This window comes from Ruditapes philippinarum, unplaced genomic scaffold (assembly GCF_026571515.1).
Source record: "Ruditapes philippinarum isolate M1 unplaced genomic scaffold, ASM2657151v2 ctg2604_1_1_1_1, whole genome shotgun sequence".
NCBI classification, from domain to species: domain Eukaryota; kingdom Metazoa; phylum Mollusca; class Bivalvia; order Venerida; family Veneridae; genus Ruditapes; species Ruditapes philippinarum.
In genome coordinates this window covers 303,216-325,118 of record NW_026857602.1, presented here as the reverse complement: position 1 = coordinate 325,118, position 21,903 = coordinate 303,216, and the positions used below count along the sequence as shown (strand labels likewise).

The 21,903-nt window shown below is 33.3% G+C and overlaps 4 protein-coding genes across 4 annotated transcripts in view; 1 reads left to right on the top strand and 3 right to left on the bottom strand.

Annotated features, from left to right (window-relative positions):
* Nucleotides 1-4: 4 nt before the first annotated feature.
* LOC132750298 (malonyl-[acyl-carrier protein] O-methyltransferase-like) lies at nt 5-4,868 on the bottom strand (the record flags this gene model as incomplete). The annotated part of the gene is made up of 4 exons (XM_060740247.1): nt 4,358-4,868; nt 3,190-3,323; nt 801-1,031; nt 5-235 (listed from the first exon to the last, which is right to left on the bottom strand). Coding segments are annotated over exons 2-4 (579 nt in total), but the record flags the coding sequence as incomplete, so codon positions are not given.
* Nucleotides 4,869-9,621: 4,753 nt separating this feature from the next.
* Nucleotides 9,622-13,518, bottom strand: LOC132750294 (sulfotransferase 1B1-like; the record flags this gene model as incomplete). The annotated part of the gene is given in 5 exon segments (XM_060740242.1): nt 9,622-9,735; nt 11,139-11,325; nt 11,687-11,787; nt 12,047-12,367; nt 13,117-13,518. Coding segments are annotated over 5 exon segments (919 nt in total), but the record flags the coding sequence as incomplete, so codon positions are not given.
* Nucleotides 13,519-14,337: 819 nt separating this feature from the next.
* On the top strand, nt 14,338-17,768 carry LOC132750293 (T-cell-specific guanine nucleotide triphosphate-binding protein 2-like). The gene is made up of 2 exons (XM_060740241.1): nt 14,338-14,591; nt 15,536-17,768. Exon 2 carries the CDS (start codon nt 15,551-15,553, stop codon nt 16,769-16,771), a length of 1,221 nt encoding a protein of 406 aa, XP_060596224.1. The 5' UTR covers nt 14,338-14,591; nt 15,536-15,550; the 3' UTR covers nt 16,772-17,768.
* A 1,473-nt stretch (nt 17,769-19,241) lies between these two features.
* Nucleotides 19,242-21,903, bottom strand: part of LOC132750297 (fibrillin-2-like) — a 72,837-nt gene continuing 70,175 nt past the window's right edge. Inside the window, exons 67-68 of the mRNA XM_060740246.1 lie at nt 21,372-21,552; nt 19,242-20,643 (exon numbers count right to left, since the gene is read on the bottom strand). Of these exons, the coding sequence (XP_060596229.1) occupies nt 20,553-20,643; nt 21,372-21,552 (272 nt within the window). The 3' untranslated portion in view covers nt 19,242-20,552. The remainder of the gene's footprint in view (nt 20,644-21,371; nt 21,553-21,903) is intronic.

The window sequence follows — 21,903 nt, the reverse complement described above, 5'->3', positions numbered from 1 at the left end:
ATTCCAGCGTCATGAAACATTTGTTCAAATTGTTCCAGAGTGGGCACAATGCTTCAACGAATCGATTTGTTAAATCCATGTTAAGTTGTGTAAACCATATAACTCTTGTTGATACGGTATCGAGCACGGTAGATATGATGATTAGACTTTCTGGTCGTAAATAACGAACTGTTTCCTTCAGGGTTGACACACTGTTTGTAAATGTATTATCATTTCGGTCCAAATGATTCAAAACCTATTCGAGTAAAATATTTGACTGTATATTTGAAAATGAAACCATCATTATTATAGAAAGTTTCAAAAACTTCTGATGGAAAAAGATTCTGTTATACCTCATTGTCACGTTTTCTTTTGGAAATGTACTTTTCCTTGCAGATGATTCAACACTTGATTGAATTAAAATATTTGATAAATTTTCGGCAGGTGTCAAATTGACACTATAAAGCTGATGTAACATTAGATTAAAAAGACGCTGTACTAACCGCATTGACTTACAACCTTTGTAATAAAACTGTCAAAGGTTTGAAGTCAAACATATTACTGAATCATACTTTATTTTAAAGGCAACAAACTAATGCTGAATAAATAAATTGAATTATTTATTCCTGTCACGGCTTTAATTGAACCAATTTAAGCCGCGTTTAAGATAATTCTACTGTTGCTTATTGATAACGACAATCATCTCAAATGGAAGAGATGAAAACAAATTGGAAAAGATATTTTCAAAAATAACATCATATTACAAGCATAATTATTAACAAATATTATGGAAAAAATGAAATTCATTTTATATCACTTACCACATTGAACATGACAGCATCAAATGTATCATCTGGGAATGGCATAGGTGGCATCTTCGCCTCTATAATACCTGCTATCATGCCCTTTTCTATGCATTCTTTCAGCTTGCTTCTGGCTTTATCTAACATCTTTGACGAAGCATCCAGTAGTGTTATCTGTTTAGCACCCATTTCAATAAATGCTTTTGCATAATTTCCTGTACCACATCCGGCATCCAAAATCTTCAAAACCTATTTGCCAATGAATGGAAGCGGTTTTCTTTAGGGATTCTTATTTCTCTCTATTTTATCGCCACATCAGCATTGTTTGTGCCTTGTGGAGGCCGTAAAAAGTCGCACCGTACATTCAATCAGAGATGTTATATTTTCGGTCCTTAAGATCGTTCAGCACGACATTATTGTTGTGCTTGTGTTGTTTTAGTTCTTTCTATTCGGGATCTTTCTTGTTAGGTGGTTCAAGTATTCCTAACATGAATACTGCTGAACCACCCTTAGGATATGTTGCCTGCTTTTTAAATTTGTCTTTTGACGTCATATCTGTGATATGCAGGCTTCATAACCTCAGATCCGCTTTCAAAATTCCATTTTATTTAGTTCCGCCCATTTTTTTCTCGTTTGGGGCACATGCATGTTTTTACTTGGGGACCATATGCCGCTTTTCATGGAATGGCACTAACGTGTCACATTGAAGGTTCCATGATAACCGCCATATGAACACATCTGCGGATGTTTCAAAATTCTAAATTTTACCAGTTCATGTAAAATGTTGAATTCTGCTTAAGATGGTGCTAGGGGGCGTGGACGGTAGTTTGCACTTGACAGTACCGTCCATGAACATGCTCAATCAAACCGAGCCTGCAACATTTTCAATTTTGCCGTGTTGGGCTTTCTTTAGGGATTCTTATTTCTCTCTAAAATTAAACGCTGATATGATATCACATTATTTAAGTATTAAACACAATAGTCTATTGTGTTTAATACTTAAATAATGTGATATCATATTAGCGTTTAAAGATAAATGCAAAGTAATTTAAATAAAACTCACCTGACTTGCTTACCAAGGGAAATTGGCGCTGTGTTTTTGGTTGTACGTACATGTATATATTCATTTTGAATAATTAGAAAATTAATAATTGTGCTTATTTTAGGCCTTTGAGAGGATTTCTGATATGAAAATAAAAGCTATATTGATAATTTCACGGTAAAAATTATCAAAATAAAATCAAACAACACCGTAAAAATAAACAACATTTCTTGAAAAGAAATTGTGTAAGACGCATTTATTTACCTCATGAGCTTTCGCTTATGGAGTAGCCACGAATGTTAAAAAAACATTGTCAAGATAACGAGATGCAATAAATTTACATATACCAAATAACATAAATTACAGTAATTAGGTAGCTCTAGATGTAGCTTCCATGACATCCGCCATATGAACACATCTGCGAATGTTTCAAAATTGTACCAGTTCATGTTAAATTCTGCTTAAGCCGGTGCTAGAGGGCATGGATGGTAGTTTGCACTTGACAGTACCGTCCATGACCAGGTTAAATCAAATAGAGAAAAACAGAATCCCTAAAGAAAGCCTAGCAAGGCAAAATTGTAAAATGTTGCAGGCTCGGTTTAATTAAGCCTGTTCATGGACGGTACTGGAAAGTGCAAGTTACCGTCCACTTAAGCAGAATTCAACATTTAATTACAAAAATGATAAAATTTTGAATTTAGAAACATCCGCAGATGTGTTCATACGGCGGTCATCATGGAACCTTCAATGTGACACAGTGGTGTCCTTCCATGAAAAGCGGCGTATGGTCCCCAAGTAAAAGAATGCGAGTGCCCAAAACGAGAAAACAATGGGCGGAACTAAATAAAATGGATTTTTGAAAGCGGATCTGAGGTTATGAAGCCTGCATATCACAGACAAGACGTCAAAAGACAAATTTAAAAAGCAGGCAACATATCCTAAGGGTGATTATACAGTATTCAAGTTGGAATACTGGCCAACAATATTCAAACTTCATAGGATGATTGTCCATATTGGGTAGAAGACCCCTATTGATTTTGAGGTCAAAGGTCAAGGTCACTATTACCTTAAAACTCACAACAGTTTCCGAAGAATAACTTAAGATTGGGTATAGTTCTATCACCAAACCCGCCTCACTCAGATTTAATAACATGAAAGCCAGTCATTCTCATGACAAGCCTTCTGTAATCGTACATTCTCGAAAAGTATCACAGATCTTCACTTTAAAGTCGGTGTATTTGTTCGTTATCATATTTGAAAAGCATTTCTAATGGGCAAATAACATAAAAGTTATTTTGCTTAATTATTTTCGTTTCACTTTTACCATTAACTGTACAGTTTTGTGTGTGTGTTAATTATATTTACCTCTAACGGTTTACCGCTGTAAAACTGTAGCATAGCAGCCATAACATCGGCACCAACAGCAACTCTCTGGTTGTCATAGAGACGAGACGCTTTGTTATAATCTACGTATGTACTCATAACTAACAGTTATAAACCTAAAATACAATATCTTATGTAATTACTTTTAAGAGATAAATTGAACTGAAAATGCATTCGTGCTTATTGCGTTTTACGAGACTAAAACGATTGCGACCACGTCATCTGTATGTAAAGCTGGCCGGTGGAGTCGTGTATTGTCTAAAGTATGAGAAAGCACACGAGAAGAATCATTAGACACAATCTAAAAGAGAAAGTTCAAGCATTTCTGACTATTATCATGTAGAAGATGAAAGCGTTTTATAAAAGCGTTATGGACCATACGACTCCAAATGCCTCGAATAGCATAACAGAATTATAAAAGAAAGTTTAAACAATGACTTTAAACAGATGATATCAATATATTTACCTCAAAACTGAATGTATGTCCTTGAAACTCTTTGTTTCTTTAATAAAATTAATCACGGAATTATCATTTTCAGCTATTAAGCTGTCATTTGTTGTTAAACATTGATTTAATAGTACTTAAATAATAAATAAGTAAAATAAGATATATAAGAGTATTTCTGCTCTAAACATTTAACATTATACAAACAAATATGAATTACTTGTCAAGATATCCAGTTCAACTTATTATTTACTTGTTGATTCACAACATAAACAGTTTGTCTTTTTGCAGTCATCCAAAGACACATTTCACTTGATGTGTCTATCTTTGAACAAATTCATTATTTTTTGTCGAATAATTACTTTTAAAGGCCCAAAATGCCCCAGCATTACTTTAACTTTTATGTCTGATTTTTTTTATTTATTTGTGTTCTGATATAGTTTCACAAAAGATACAATTTAGCAATGTTCTGTTCTTTTGCATTTAACAATAAGTACATTTATAGTGATTTAATATGTAGTTTTAAACTTTGTTTACATTTTGCTACATTTTTGCATGGATTATATCCTTAGATGATAAGTATCTAACATGACTTAAAACCACCAACCCGTCCTTCTGGTACCTTTCCCTACACCCTTATCCTTTTGTAGGTCTTTTAGTTATTTTTCATTTTTAATTACCTTGTATGTTTCAATGATTTCCTACCTGAACAATATATAATGACATCCCGTCCGTTCATTGTGATTTTCCCCGTGTGGCCTGTCCTGTTTGGTGTCCTGCTGGACTCCTTACCGGTGGTTCTGTGTTGGAGGTTGTATCCGTTGAATGCCGACCTTCCTTGTAGACCTCGTTTTTCATGTTTTATAGAACGAATTCGATTTCAAATGTATTACTTCCTTCGTAGATGAGCTGGTTAACATCTTGCCGTTTAGTATCTAATATACAAATACGAATCGCAAATAAAAGGAAATTATTGAAATATAAAGGTAAAGGTAAAGGTCTTGTTTATTATAGTGTCACCCCTACTGAAAGGGCCAGCCATTTTGACTTATGAGACACCTTTTCGTTGCATACCATGTACCTCCCAATTCCTACCACTATGCCTGGCGCCAGGCGGATAGAAATCGGTAACCATTCATTTTAACTACCTCGCGGCTCACGAAGCGGCCATTTCGGAACGAGTCCCACGAGAAACATTCATCCTTCAATTAACGCTCCCTGTGGGGCTCGAACCTTCGACCTCTGTATAGGTTAGAGTGCATATTGGGTGTTCTTCGTAAATAAGAAAGCTAAAAAGGAGCGGAGCTTGCGAAGCGACTGTAGCTTTCTTATTTACGAAGAACGTCCAATATGCACTCTAACCGGCTTAGTGCTCCGCCCACTTGCGTTTTATAATATAAAACGTCCAGTTTATATAAAATATGTTCTATTAAGATTTGTAACCTGAAAATTTGAAAAATCCTCGTCGGTGATTGGCTTAAAAAAATTGGCGAGCACTAAGTTTAAATATTTTCTTTCATATAATAAGTTAACAGACAATTTAGACCGTTTAAAACATAATCTACAGTTCAACGTAGAACATCTTTCTCATCATTTTGGATGCAGTTTCGATACGAAATTTTCCAAAAAATGTCGTTTAAACCACTGTTTAGTAAGGTAAAGCGATTTCACCGACTGAAAAAAATACCAAGACGATCGAATTGGAAAATAATGATTGATATTATTCACTTGTATATACGTAATGTGAATTGAATTGAATGATGTTTTTTTTTTATTTTTGTAAATATTTTTTTAAAGAAATGAAGCATAACATGATAATGTTGGGCATGATTGTATAAACAGTACTGATGTCAACTATAACAGGAAGGAGATGGCTCTAAAGAAAACGAAACTTTTTCCCAATGAAAGATTAATTCCCTGCAAAAAAATTGCTTAAAGCTCACTCACTGAAGTTAAGGGTGAATAGAGTCAGTCCAATGAAACAGAAAATATTATGCTTGGTAAAATTATTATTTAAATGTTACTCGACACGTTTTGGTAATACCACGGCATGCAATTTGATATGGCAAGGAACCGCCTCCGTGGTCGAGGGGTTAGAGTCGATGACTTCTTATCCAGTTACCTCTCTGGCGTGGGTTCGATCCCCGGGAGATGCTTTTGTAGTTTATCACGGAGAAAGGTAGTCTAGTACTGGTGTAACTCTCCAGGAACGATGGTTAGGAAACTACCCGCCTATATGACTGAAATACTGTTGAAAAAAGGCGTAAAATGAAACAAACAAACAAACAAACAAACGAGCAAGTACCACAAACCACTCTTCAAATCAAATTTATGTATACTTTCAAAATTATTGAGAAGGTACGTTGAATTTGTGTATCATGTCATAGACCAATAAAGCTCTATACAATCACTTGACACTGTATATCAAATATTTGAATGTATACATACTTTGCTTTCGATATATCTTTATCTGCGAATATTTACGTCGCCAAAAGGAACACGAGCATGGGTTCAATATTGTACGGTTTCATATCGTGCTTTATTTTGTTGAAAAAAGAACAGACAAATACGGTGCTGTTTTTAATTAAAAATTACAATCAAACATATTCAAAGATTAAAATAGGCATAAAGAATTCTTAGAACAGACATAAGACATTGTGTTCAGTTGGATAAGTATAGCATAAACAATAAACCATATGAAATGTAGGTATCAACATAGCATGAGACAATTAAGTTTGACAAAGGTAAACTGGACAAAGAAACATTTAGTTTCTTTTATTTGAATAAAATCATTTAGCGAAATCGACTCAAAGCAAAATGCCGCTGATTCTTCACTTGTGGCATCAAGTATGAAATTACAGTCTTAATTAAATCACATATATCTAGGAACAGATTCCTCTCAATATTCAAGACACTCTTTATAATTCAATGCACATAAAGTTAACATTTAGACAGTGAAAGGATGTTTTTTTCCGAATCGGCAACATTTTGTACCCGGCTCAGTTTTTAAGATAGTGATCGTTTAAAATGTAAAATAAACATCTTTTGAGTTCACACAGAGAATATATGTTATGTTTTATGTTACCATACACACTATTGGTAAATGCAGTATGAATACTAAGTGTCATTGGAAAACTTGCAGTTTTTAAGAAAATACCAAATTAACCAGATGTAGGGAAATATATAGGAATTCTGCTTCCCAAACATTGTGCATTCTCTTATTCAAATGATACGTATTCAGTAATAATTTCCTAGATTTCAATGAAATTCTGCAATAAAAGTATATACCTAAAGATGAGCATAGTGTATCTTTAAAGTACATTGTTAAGAGATCCAGTTTTTTATAATCCAATTAATGTTTTATTGATAACACGTAAACAGTATATTTTAAGATTAATCAGTCACAAGGAATGTCTCAATTTGAAAATTCTCGTTAAATTCAACGGATGGTTTAACATATGTTACATTTTCAGTACTTAAATGTTTTATAAATAACTACTCAGGCATGTATGTAACACTCGAGGACTGCACGAGGTCCGGAAAATTCATATACTTCTTCATTTTTATGACCCCGAAGGGAGGCATATTAAAATCGCATCGTCTGTTCGTTCGTTCGTCCGTCTGTCTGTCTGTGTATCCCCACTTCATTCGTGTTCGGACTGTAACTTTGTCATACATTGAGGGAATTTAAAATAACTTGGCACAAATGTCTACCACAACAAGATAATGTGTCGTGTCTAAGAACCACGTCCCTACCTCAAAGGTCAAGGTCACCCTATCATTTTGAAGTTTCACATTATCGCAATTAGAGTAATAGGTACACACATTCGTGTCCGGATTGTAACTTTGTCATGCATCGAATGATTTTAAAATAACTAGGCATAAATGTCTACCACATCAAGACAATTTGTTACGTCCAAGAATTACTTCCCTATCTCAAAGGTCAAGGTCACACTAACATTTTAAAGTTTCACATTATCACAATTAGAGTTAAAAGGTACACACAATCGTGTCCAGACTGTAACTTTGTCATGCATCTAAGGATTTTAGAGTTAGTTTGCATAAATGTCTACCACATAGAGAGAATGTGTCGCGTCCCTACCTCAAAGGTCAAGGTCACACTAACATTTTGAAGTTTCACTTGATTACAATAACAATTTGTAGGTACACACATTTGAGTCCGGACTGTTACTTTGTCATGCATTGAAGGTTTTAAGAATAACTTTGTTTAAATGTCTACCACATCAAGACGATGTGTCTCATCTTATAATCACGTCCCTACCTCAAAGGTCAAGGTCACACTACCAAAGTTGAATTTCACTTTATCACAATTAGAATTTATCTATGGGTAAACACATTTGTGTCCGCACTGTCCCTGTCATGCATCGAAGGATTTTAATATAACTAGGCATAAAAGGATCGGCATAAAATGTGTACCACATACCATATCAAGACGACATGTGGCGACTAAAACCAATGTACATACCTTCAAGGTCAAGGTCACACTTATAGTATGAAGGGACTCATTCTCTCAAGAAGAGTTTGAAGATATACATGCATGTCCGGACTGTAATTTTGTCATGCATGGAAGGATTTTAAAATAACTTTGCACAAATGTCTACCATATCAAGACAATGTGTCGCGGCTGGCTGAGACTCATGTCCGTCTGTCTGTCCGTGTGTCCCCACCTACACAATAATCATGTCCAGACTGTAACTTAGTCATGCATTGAGGGATTTTGAAATAACTTGCCACAAATGTCAATCTCATATCAACATTATTTCGCGTCCAGGAACCACGTCCCTTCTTCAAAGGTCAAGGTCACACTTATATTTTGAAGGTTCACGCTATCACAATTGGTGATTACATGTACAATAATACAAAGATCAATATCAAGCAATTAGTTACTTTCATTCTCTTTTCTTTTCATAATACTTGCATGCTTAAGAAACTTTTTCGAGAGCATTCGTCACTTGGGTTACAGCTTTGCTTCATTAATACAACGCAAACGTTTTTACAAATTTCGCCAGCAAAAATATACATATCTAACAAACTCACTAACAAAAAATTACCGAGCTGTAATTAAAACAGTATTTACAAAAAGCACATATATCACGGAGCACTTTGACAAAATGTAGATCACGTTTAAATAGCACCCATTCTATGTTACGCATTTTCTACATCGGCTGTTTCATTGATGGTATACGTGTTTGTGCCAATCCAAAACGAAACCATACATTACAACGATCTGTACAGTCTAACAAGAACGTGTATGCTTTTGTTTTCTGTTTGGTTTTCTATTTTTACCTGAATTAATAACTATTTTATTAATTTTAAATAGTTCAGGTATAAATTATAAAATATTTAAAAATATATTTTACAAAATTTAAAGTGACTCTACTGAGGTTTTTGACATCACGGGAATGACCGAGATTTGTGTATCCTTTGAGGTAGGTCTGAAACAAAAACTTGTAATAAAACATTTTTACATCGTTTTATTTTCATCGCGTTTTTCCAGAATAATGATTTTTAGTGTACAAAGTGACCCAAAAAATAAAAGCGTTGTAACGATTTACACTAAAATCAGTCTATGAATCGCACAGAACTTCGATATTTAGTTTAACCCTAAGTCTTATTAATAATCCATTGCAGATTTGTGCAACTTTAACGCTTCACTTGATCTATGAAAGAATTAAGAAACATTATGTTTTAGACTTTTTGACCTCAGTGGAGCTCTTTAAATACACTAGTCCTTTTCCTTTGTATTTATTTCTCTTCAACTATGTACTTTCGATTGTTTTGTGTATTGTTTTCATAGACAGGATGCAGTTTAAGAGCCTTAATATGTCATATAGTTTTTAATATAAATTTAACAAAAAAAATGTCTTGGTTAAATTGAAAAGAATGAAATTTCGAAATGATCTTTTTATATCGACCAACAAATAAATTATTTTAATAATTCACTGAAGTTGATGGTTCAAATCTAAATCTCAGTTTAGATGTTTTCATTTTTTCTTCAAAGAGTTGATCAAATCTTTCATTTTCAGCAACAGTAAAATGATTCTTCCAGTCACCAATCTCTCCTGCAAAGACAAATATATCGGAGTTGATAACAACGACAACAAAATGATGATGATAATAACGATGATGATATTGTAAAATAATTGAATAGTTTTATAGACGAATATTGAAAAGACGTGGAATTAAAAAAGTCAGATAACAAAAAGTCAGATATAAAAGTTATCTTTTAGGTTGTCATGGTTATCATATACACACATGTATCACGTTATTTACGTCGTTGTATTGAAACCTACCGGTGGAATTATTAATAACTGTATGTCAAAAAAATAACGGTCACCTCCCAATTTTTTATGCAACTACCAGCTTTTAAAAAGTAGCCTGCAGTACAAGTTATGTAATTACGGGTAATAAAGTATCATTGAGTAGCTCTAAAAAAATCTGGAAACAAAGTGATCAATGATCCCGAAGGACCAGAAAAATATAACAACACTGAAGTGAAGTACGGGACAACTTTTTACAGCTGCCACACAGCACTTGACACCTGCTGTTGTGAAGTAAGTTGCGGGTACAACGAATTGGCTAGGGAGTGTGCTTGGTGCATCGCAAAGACGGTCATTATCAGGTCTTTATCTTTCCAGGCTACTGTATAGGTTCTAAGACTCACTGACTGCTTTCATGTGAGCTAGTTTTCAGCCAAAATTCATGTCTTTTAGTAAATTACCACTTGTAGCCCGGTTCATGATATATAGCGTACATGATTTGGGGACTCATTAAGCTAATAATTACACATTTAGACAGAGGTTTTTTGCACTATCATTTATATAATTGTTATTTTCGTTCAAAACAAAATCACGGATTTTTTCCCCATTTATATATTATTATTCACAAATCATTTTAGGACCAGGGCATTCTGCTGTAAGTAATCTGAAAATATTATTTTGTGGATGACATAACTTGCAATTGTAATTTAAAGCTTATCTACAGGACAATATCGCACACATAAAAGCACGCACGATTTCTAACTAAAGAGTCCGGTTCCATATGACGATATTCTGCTGTGTATTTGTATGGCAATATTTATCGTTGTTACGCATTTCAAGCACACGTGCATCATTTCTTTTCATGGTTTTATAAGTTCAATTTCAGATGAAAGTTAATTATGATGTCTTAACAAAAGCATTTGTTAATCATTCCAGGGGTGCTGAAATTAAGTACTTCTTCTCGCCTTTGTGTAGATTTTTTTACATAATGTAACTCTTTAAAAGTTAATATGTGCTACACAAATTGAATCAGAATATTTATAAAATCCTCATACATCGATCTTGAGTTTTATCCTTATTTGCTAAGCGCTTTGAGCATTGAAGGGTTACATTACTTGATAATGGACTTTAAATAAGCTTCACGTCGTGTATATAATTAATTAATAACGATTTACAAAACCTGATTAATCAAGAAAACACCAAACCTTTCCGATACATATTGAATTTGGATGGATCAATAAATATCTTTTTTGCCAACTCTGGTCCATACTGCTTTTCCTTCTTCATGGTATCAAATTGACATTGGTCATTTATAGCTGCAATAAGTTCAGGATCAGATGCCGCGGGTACCTCTAGAAAGTCGGCAATTTTCTTGATTTCTTCAACACCATTCTTTAAAAATAATCAAACTATGTAATAATGAAATCATTCATTAAATCTTAAATAAAATAAACAAATATAGGACAATGTTTTCTCGTAATAAGATTAAGATGTAAGTTGTTTCTTAATTAAAAACGAAATTCATAACTAATGCGATAATTCAATTCAACGGTGGAATTTCAATGAATGAAAGATGAGTGCATCCCTGTTTTTTTCTTTTACAAAAAAGGTACAAAGTGATATTTTTAGATTTTTAGATAGATAATTTATTGTACGTCTCCTACTGCAGTGTTTGTATTCAAGGTATCGTAGTATACACGTATTATCAAATTTAAAAATGGGATAATGGAATTAATTATTCGTAGAACCAAACCTCTTTTAAATCTTCATAGAAAGTTAGGTGAATTCTGTCTGGTTCATCATCAAGGGCTTTCTCAAATTCTAAGACATAATCAAACCAACTGTTGTACATGACTGAAAATATTTTAAACAATGTATACAGTTTGATTGCACATTACAAGACTTTGTGTTTTGCATTGATGCAAATGAAGTCAGTTTTTTTTCGATGACAGTGAGGATGGAAGGAGAAAAGGAAGATCACGAGTGCGTGCGAAAGAGCAGGATAATGACGCATTACTCTTAAATATTTTGTATTCAAATACGTGCTCTGCATGACTTAATTTAGAATTTGTTTTGAATCAAGACGTACCAGCATATAACAAAGGTTACTTACGCTTGCCTTCCATGAATAACTTAAGGTGGTCAGAAAATGTTCCATTATAAAAATAGTTTGTCATTCCAGTATGGTGATAGTACAACGAAACCACCAAATCTTTCGGATTTCTTAACACAAGTACTATTTTCGTGTGCTTCTTCTTTGTTTGGCTTGGAAGCATTCTAAAAGGAAAATGAGTGTTGAGAATCCTTGGGGATTTCATTAGATCCAGTTCCTCTTCTGGGACATTGATAAGCATTAAGAAAATCTTCTGTAGGTCTGACCTTTCAGTTGCACCATTCAAAAGCATAGTCAGAATTTCAAAGCACCAATGTGTGCCTACAGATAAAAAAGAAAAACTAAATTAACAACACATAATTTGTTGTGTTTATTTTTTTTGCTTTTTTATCTAAAAAGTAAATAAAGAATGATCGTACTGCTTTATAAGTTAATCAATATATCAATAGCAAAAGTACGTCTGGTGACAGGGTGCACATCATTTGCATCGTGTTCCGCTGAATTTCTTCAATGCTGTAATATTCTGAAAAATATCTGAGTCCGACGTGATATGAAACATAGCCATTCTCTATATAATTTTGTCGCTGAGGGTTTGGAAAAACTTCCATGTGACCCCTAATGGTTCTAAATAATGTGAACTTTACCCTACGATCATCATTCATTTGTAATTTATATATCTTAGTTCAAATTGACCAAAAGGCTTGAATTTGTCTATATTTTCTCCAGGAAATTATAAACAAAATGATTCGCCATGAAAGCGGTAATTGATTGATTATATGAAGAACCTATATGTTTGTTGATCTACTTCTCGCATGTCACGTCGTGGTTATAAGGCGGGCTACTACATTCAGTTTACACATGCGCACTTCGTTTTAAACTCTTAATTATACATGTTCTACTTATTAAATAAGTGGCACAGTGTGCCTGTTTATTCGATGTTTTGCAAATTGGAGTGATTTCATTCGTCGTCAAATGATATTGAACACTACATACAGTATTTTGTGTTATTTACGCTAAATACATGACTATCACAACAAAAATCATGCTACTTAATTGCAAAATACACTTACCTGACTTGACAGGTGTGCAAAGCATGATATCATCGTCTCTAATTTTCAAATGTTTTATATTCCTGAGGATGGCAGCTGTTTCCTCCGGTGGTTTACGGAATGTTGGTATTCGCATTCCATCAACTAGCATCTGATTATGTAAGATACCTCCCCCGCCATCATTTAAGTTGTACACTTCGAAATCTTTATACGACATTGTCTATTCTTTATGTATTCACTGAACACTGAACGTTTACTATTAATGAAAACTGAGTGTATCCAGAGGTTAATATGTATAAAATGTTACTTTAATTTATTCTGCTCACACGAAGATTTATTGTTAATACAACATAAGCGTTAACATGCATAAACAAATCTGGTTTATAGCTACGACTGAAAATAACGAACTTAGCCATGTCGCTGTTGTTATTCGTTTAAATCTTTCAACAAAATATTTTTATTTAAGAAATATGTTATAGATTTAAAAAAAGTCATCTTTAAAGGTTATAATCACAGTATATTAAATGCTTAGTATTTGTAAATATCAATATATTGAGACATTGACCTGTCTTACTTTTAATATTTAAACAATATTTATATCTTTCGTTATATTACACAGATATATTTTTATTATAACAATTTTGGGTGAATGTTCCTAGATGTATCATTAAAGTTGAATAAAGATGTAAATGTCAGGTAAACGGGTATAAACACTCTGTATAATTATAGATTGCTTTAAGACATAATCATTCAACTGAGAAAATGTAAAAATTGATGGCAGAATAGGTTTAAGGGACATAATTCGTTGATTCGACACTCCTCTTTGATTTGCCAACATTATCGAACTTTGCAAGTTTTACTGCTTTGATAGAAAGACAAGGACCGTGTAGACTTCAGACATAACTTGTATTCTAGTATATCTAAACCTTTTATTGTTGAAATTTGTCTTAAACATTATCTCAAGTATGTTTTCTCTTTTTTAATAATATAATACATTAATAAAGTATGTGTACCACTACATTTACATTTAACATTACAATGTATCTAACTCGTTTTCTTTTGTATAAATTTGTCTTTGTAAGTTCTACTTTCATAAGTTAATTACTTAATTTGCTAATCTTAATGCTGTTTCTTAAGTGTTATTTTAATTGCTTTCTAAATTCAGAGTATTAACTATACTATAACAGTCAGTTATAAACTAGTAAACTAGAGGTTGTCTTTACAATTAAATTATCGATGATTTAAAATCCGTATGCAACTGAACTATCTCTTCATCTAACCATTGTATTTAAACAAATGTATACCTGATTCAGACAATACATTTTGATGTGGAGTTATTCAAACTTCAAGTGTAAAGTATTGGAATGAGCGGCTTTGTCTTAATCAGCATTTAATATGGACTTAATTATATACCTCTAAAATGGCGCGGTGCTTGCGTGCTTTTAAGTGGATATTTATTGAATGACGATGAAGGAAAGTGTAATTGTGTGATAAATGTAAGTAGAATGTAAACAATTAACAATCTTGAAGCTTAAAACATCTGCGGATGTTTTAAATTTACAAATTGTACCTGTTCATGTTAAATATTTAATTCTGCTTAAGCCGGTGCTAGGGGCGTGGACAGTACTTTGTATTTGACAGTACCGTCCATGAACAGGCTCGTGTGGGGGTTGCGTTCATTGAACGCCGCCTTTCCTTGTTGATCTTGTTTATCATATTTCAATCAAACCGAGCCTGCAACATTTTCAATTTGGCTTTCTTTAGGGATTCTTATTTTCTCTATTTTAAAATATTATCTTACTAACTGAAGACAGTAATTTTCAAAATTACTGATATCTCTGATTTTCTTCAGATATGAACTTTTTAGATTAATGTTGAAAGTATTGTTGAAAATCAGCTATTTCTGGCAGTAGTACAAAACTTAAAATTCTTTAATTTTCACTATAATATTTTCGCGGATCTTACATAATGTGGCTTGCTCCAAAGGACTTTCAATGTTCACCTCTTTACCTAAATCAAATAAATTAAACATTTGAAAACGCAAATTTGAAAATTCTATCTACAAGTGTTCTGAACGTCAATGGTGTCAACTTAATACCGAATAAATTATTAAGACACTATCTTGTAAATATTTATTGGAGTCCTGCTGGGCTCCCTGCCGGTGGTCCTGTGTTACTGAGTCGTGCGGTGGTTGACTTCATTGAACGCCACCCTTCCTTGTTGATCTTGTTTTTCGTATTTTGATTTAGTATAAATATTTTTTCAATTATACATTGACATGAAAGATGTAAAATAATGCTGTGGATGCAAGACACAAATTATAATAAATCTCAAGAATGCAGACAAACAACAGTAAGATCTCATGAGACTTGACTATTTTTCTCACTAGGTATTATAAAACAATAATATATCATCATATACTACATGTTTTCGTTTCCAGATTGGGTTTGATGCAATGGAAAAAGATCAGTCCGTATATGAGCTATCGGTGAACGAAGATGATGCTAAACAAGTCAAGGATCATTTTGAAGAAAATGGTTATAAAGGACTTCATAAGCTGTTAGTCAAGAAACGAGACCAATGGGTTGATGTTCCGATTCATGTTGCACTTTCCGGGTCACTAGGTGCAGGAAAGTCTAGTTTTATTAACACCATAAGGGGAATCAAAGCAGATGATAAAATTGGAGCCGCTTTGAATTATGGTCAAACCACGATAGAACCTATTCCTTATTCTCATCCAAACAAACACTATCTGAAATTCTGGGATTTACCGCAGCTAGGTTCACGTGCTTTTTCAAAGGATTTATATCTTAAAAACATAAACGTTAATAGGTATGACTATTTCCTGATATTTGGAAAAGATCAATTCACAGAAAATGATTTCTGGTTTGCTAGTCAACTGCAAGCGTTAAACAAAAGATACTACTTTGTATGTACTCATGTTGATAAACATGTCGAAAAGGCCCTTGAAGAAAATAAGAAACTGGACCCGAGTGATGTTCAAAGTAAAACATTGAATACTATTAGAGAAAGGCTTAGCAAATCTGTGAAAGAAGCAAAAGTAAAGATTGACTACGTTTATCTCATAACTACGTCGGATCTCCGTAAATATGATGGCCCAAAGTTAGCTGATGTCATGATTGATGATTTATCAGAACGAAAGTGGGAAGCTATGGCATTAACAATACACGTGTATGCAAAGGGTGTTATGCATCAGAAAAGACGCGCGTTACAGAAGAGAGTGTGGATAATAGCGCTGATGTCGGGGCTTGAAAATGCTTGTCACATTTATGGACTTTCATTCTATTTGGATTTAGATCCAGTTATAGCGGAAGTTCAGGAGTATAGGCGACAATTCGGTCTAGATGAAGCATCAATTTTGAAAATTGCGCGTACGTTAGACACAACGGTTGAGAGTCTTAAACATGCGTCTGCTTTCAAAACAAATTATTCCCAATTAGCGGATGGTGGACTTTTGAGTCAGTACAAGACTTTGAGCGTGTATGATGTTGCAGATGGGATTACGCAAAGTTTCTCGCCAATTTTGGGAGGTTTGATCGGGTCCAACACATCATTTGGTTCTACTTATCACGTTCTCAATCGTCTTCTGGACATGATGGAAACAGACGCGTTGCGCATGATCGAGTATGTGAAATATAGGAGTGCGGAAATATGAAAGTAACATAATTAGGAAATAGGTTGAATATGTGTTTATGAAATGGATTATGTGAAGAAATTATAAATGGATATTATGAAAAAATACAGATCTGTTTGTGGCTATGCCAGACAGGGATTCGCATCAAGAGCAGTTTATTTTAAATATTGCTGAATTTGTATAGGGCTTAAAATTTAATTATAATTAGTGTAATACGATTTTAACTATATATTCAGAACGACCTTTAACATTTTTCTGTAATCGAAATAAGATCATTTCTCATAGAGATATTAAGCCTTTTGTAAATAGAGATTGATAAAACATATATCTGCTAACAATATCATGGGTACAAAACAAAATGGATACTCTATTTTGCAATAACCACGGTTGAACTATGATCCTATAGATGTAGCATAGGCAATTATAGATCATATTTCATATACATTATGGAAACCAGCCAAGCAAAGTTTACAGATGTTGTCGATAAACAAAGACAAATAATACAAAATAAAATGTCGATATTAAAGCAGTGTCAAATATTTGGCAGAGATGTGGTTAAATTAGTAATATTATTCTTGAGCAAGGGTATTGTTCTGTTTGTCAATATAAAGACAGTTGTAATTAAGTGTTAATAATACATTTAACTTTGACGTCTTTTTTACTGGTATGAAATCTGCACGATATATATTCATAACATTTATGATATAATATCTCTCGGTGCATTTTATTGAATAAGCTAAACATGATTCCATACCATTGTGTTTGAATGTAGTTTATATATGTATGCATGTATTAGAACTATTATTGTTAAATTAGCTAGTTGTTGAAATAACATATAAAATTACATTAGTTTGTATATAACATAAATTATTTCATAATTTGTTTAGATTACTTTTATTTACCCGAAAGATGAATACCTGTGACTATCAGTGGATTTTCACTAGGTATAACGACCTAATAGTGATTAGTCCATAAGCTTGAAAATGAATGTGTTATAGTTTCTATAACAATATATCGGTCCCACAAGTACTTGAAAAACACCACTAATTAATCTTGGGATAACACTCATTTGCGTGCTCTTATATTTTCTGGTTCATTTGGAGTTAGGTCTTTGATAACCGTCTTCTTGAATATATATAAAAAACAAAAGGATGTAAGATAACCTATCATTACCCTTTGTTAACCAATCTGCATTAGAATTCTCAAACGAAAACAAATAATTACTGTTTTCTTGACGTCTCCATATATTTGCTAAAAAGGACCGTTTACAATATATCCATAAAATTGCAATACAGTATTTAAAGTATTGTTTGTTAACAAGTGTTGTTTGTTGATAATTGATAAAAAGTTCAAAATCTAGCAATAAGAAAGCTCTAGGAATAGACAGCTATAGCCAAAAATATTTTGGGACCTTACTAATATCCTTACCGAGTATGCTTCCACTTTTCAGCTACATAGGATAGATAAGAAGGGTACTACCTCGTGCTAATATTTTTTCTCTACAAACAAGAAGATATTATCGGGTATGATTCCAGTATAATGTTTCTTAGTGGCATTTCGCATAGTTTTCTGCATAACTCTGGGCGGAAGTTAATTTACAAGCAATTATTGTGTATTTTACCACTTGTGTAAGAAGGCAAATGTGATAAAACATTTTGTAGAGTTATAAGCTATACAGACATTTTCGCCCCCGACCAAGCAGAAGTCAACATCTTGAAACTGGAGTTTAATTAAGAATTTAGAATATCAGCAGATTTGCGCTGACTGCTGTGATTCAGGAACTTTTGTTTCATCTCATAAACAGTGGCGTTTGGTCATCCACTAAAAGAATATGTGTGCCCTAAACAAGAAACTAAACAAAATGTAAAGTGGTCAGTGTTAGGAACCCTGGGTATAACAGAAAGTTGTCAAGACAAATTTAAAAATCCGGCAACATATTCTCAAGGTGATTATACAGCAATCAAACAGAACTGTAATACAATGAAGATGCGATTGCTACAACTTAATAACTAATAATAGGAGTATAGGCGACAATTCAGTCTGGTTATCACAGAAAGCTGTCAAGGCAAATTTTAAAATAAGGCAACATATCCCTAAGGCGATTATACAGCAATCAAGTAGAAATGAGCCGCGTCATGACAAAACCAACATAATGGGTTTGCGACAAGCATGGATCCAGACCAGCCTGCGCATCCGCGCAGTCTGATCAGGATCTATGATGCTCGCTATCAGTTTCTCTAATTGTTATAGGGTTTGTAAGCGAACAGCATGGATCCTGATCAGACTGCGCGGATGCGCAGGCTGGTCTGGATCCATGATGGTCGCAAACCCATTATATTGGTTTTGTCGTGACGCGGCTCAAATATAAGAACCACATACATGTACCGTAAAAATGAAATTGCAATAACTAATTAAAGCACAAAAACAAAAAGGACCGGAAATATAAACACTGATTAAAAGTAAAACAAAAACGCAAATGATTAATAGAAAAGTTAACTCATATGCATTCTGTGGTAAATCTATATTTGAAAACAAAGATTAGCAAATTGTGTGACACATATTTACAGAGTATAAACATAACAACAAACAAAATGTGTAAAAAGGCTAATAAATAAGTAACACTGATGCACTTTATATATCATTGCATTGCATTTGAGCATCTTAGATATGCATTATATTAGAATATCCAAGCTTAATCTGAAATATCATCTAATTACATCAAATTAAGTGTTGGGTGTCAAAATCAATCAATAATACTGGTTTATAACAAAGACAAAATCATTTCATATGTAGCTAACGTGTTTGTGAAGTGCTGGCTACTTCTACTACTTCTATCATCGGTTCACACTAATGGTGTACTGTTTTCTAACAATTTGCAGTAAAACTACTCGTCAAAAATGCAATACTAGTAACTGATAAAAAAAGAGAACTGACTTGATTGTTTTAACATCGGGAGCATATCTACATACGTGTGACAATATTTAACTGTAAATGAAAGTAAAAGTAATGTCATATGAGAATGGAGATCACGTGAAAACTATGGCAACATATTTGAAAAATATTATATACACAATAAACACAGTATACAGAAAACGGAAATCGAATTTGAGTCTGTATTTGAAGCAAATGAATAATGCATTGCAAAAGTTCATTTTTCAGTCGCTATATGGCGCGACGTCATCTCTTTCAACATTTTTTCATTGTCTGTCTTTGCACTTGTCAATACAATAAATTCATTTTAAACATCTTCGTATTGATGCTTCGGAACCACATTTACTGACCATTTGCGTGAACTAAACTTAAAGAACCTTACAAAAAAAATCAGAATTATTAAGAATTGAACACTTTGTATGTTTTCAGTCAGATTATTCATTTCGAATAAATGATTGTTGTACTCGTATAAATTACTTCAAAACATATCTGAAACTTTAAACGTACACTTTTAAACTGTTGACAACAATTATATGTCACATATTCCTCTTAACGGAGTTTTTAGGCCGCATTTGTTTTGGTATTGCTGACGACCAACAGCAAGGAATACCAAGTATAACGAATAACTGGAGACGTATTTTTTGCCCTTTTTTCGTCGTAATTAAAATATATTTATATTAAGATACTAACTCTTACAACATTCAAGATTCTTCTTCTAACGAGATGGGCTTTAAATAAATTTAAACAAGGATATTCAGGAAAACCCTATTGGTGCATATAATTTATACTTCCTATAACATGAAGTTCTGTCAAGGCATATGTCACAATGCCGAAATCATCATCTTAAATCTCTATAACTGTATCTTTTCATTTAAAGACTCGTCCAGGTTTCACCATGTATTTGACCACTGTCAACAACATTAACCCCAGCAACAACACCACTGGCACCCTTTTCCGCAGAACTGTAGTGGTAGAAAAAAAACAACTGTGGATGAAGTTGTAAGGAAGATTTATTTGGGAATCATTTTTGTTACAGTAGTTACAGTTTGTAATAGTACTTTAATTTAATTGTATTGAATGTAAAAAGGACATTGCGCCTTCGTTTACAGTTGAGTCTTCGGGATGAAGTCAGATTGCACCTGGGTAAGAATTTCTACTTATGTTTCAGTGGGTGCAAATGTTCTTGAAAATAAAAAGCTCAAATTGTACTTTCTATGATGCTTAACAATAAAATTGGTCTGTATTTGTTTGCAAAAGATGCATCAGCCTTTTGAAAATAACTGTAGAATTGAGTCAATTCCAAGAGGATGGTACTTCACAGCAAGATTAAGAGGAATTTGGAAGATTGGTAAAAGAAATAAAACGTTTTCCAGCAGCCTCACGTTGATACTTTCTAGTCCAGATACTTTAACTTATTTAAGAGCTATGAGACTTCTTCTGTTTCAAATGCATTAGGAAAATGATAATCAAGAATAGTCGAAATTGTTAGTGGACCTAAGTCAAGAACATTAACAATGTAAGCTTTCTTTAGAATGTGTCAGCTTTTTGATGTCCTTGGTAATCTAGATCGACTTGTGCTTCGTCCATGTAGACTGTGATAATTAATGTGCAAACGGTAAAGCAGAACCATTATATACTTATCTTTATTTACAGTGCATTTATCATCAAATTGACAAATCTTTTTACTTACGTTGTCTGGTCCAACTCCTGGTCTTTATTGTTGTTAGACAATGAAAGTATACCACTAGATTTCCGCCGTCTTTTCATGAACACGTACAAAAACAAACCCAATAGCACCAGAAGGACGACTACACAAACGCCAATAGAAACACCCATAACCAAAGTCTTGTCCTGACCAGAGTCGGTCTCCTCTGAATATATGATAATTCTATTTTCTTAGTTTCAAATAGTTTATAAGAAAAATGATCCGCTGCATGTCACACTGATACAGTCATTGATATCTGATACATATATGCCTCCAGTTTAACAACATCGATGTTTCTAATAAGGACACCATAGTTCAAATAGTCGGATGTTTGCAGAAATGTATAGAGAAATTTATTAAATTGAAGACTTACCATGAATAGTAATGCAGCTTCGTTTTTTGACAACTTATTTGACCAAAAAAGATATACAGGTTAATCCATAAAACAAAATCTTGTTCTTAATCTATTTTTAGGCTATTAATGAATTGGTCTTTCCAGCATAAGATATTTTGGTCA

What these genes read in the sequence shown, in the direction of transcription:
- LOC132750293 (XM_060740241.1), top strand. Translation starts at nt 15,551, where the DNA reads ATGGAAAAAGATCAGTCCGTATATGAGCTATCGGTGAACGAAGATGAT.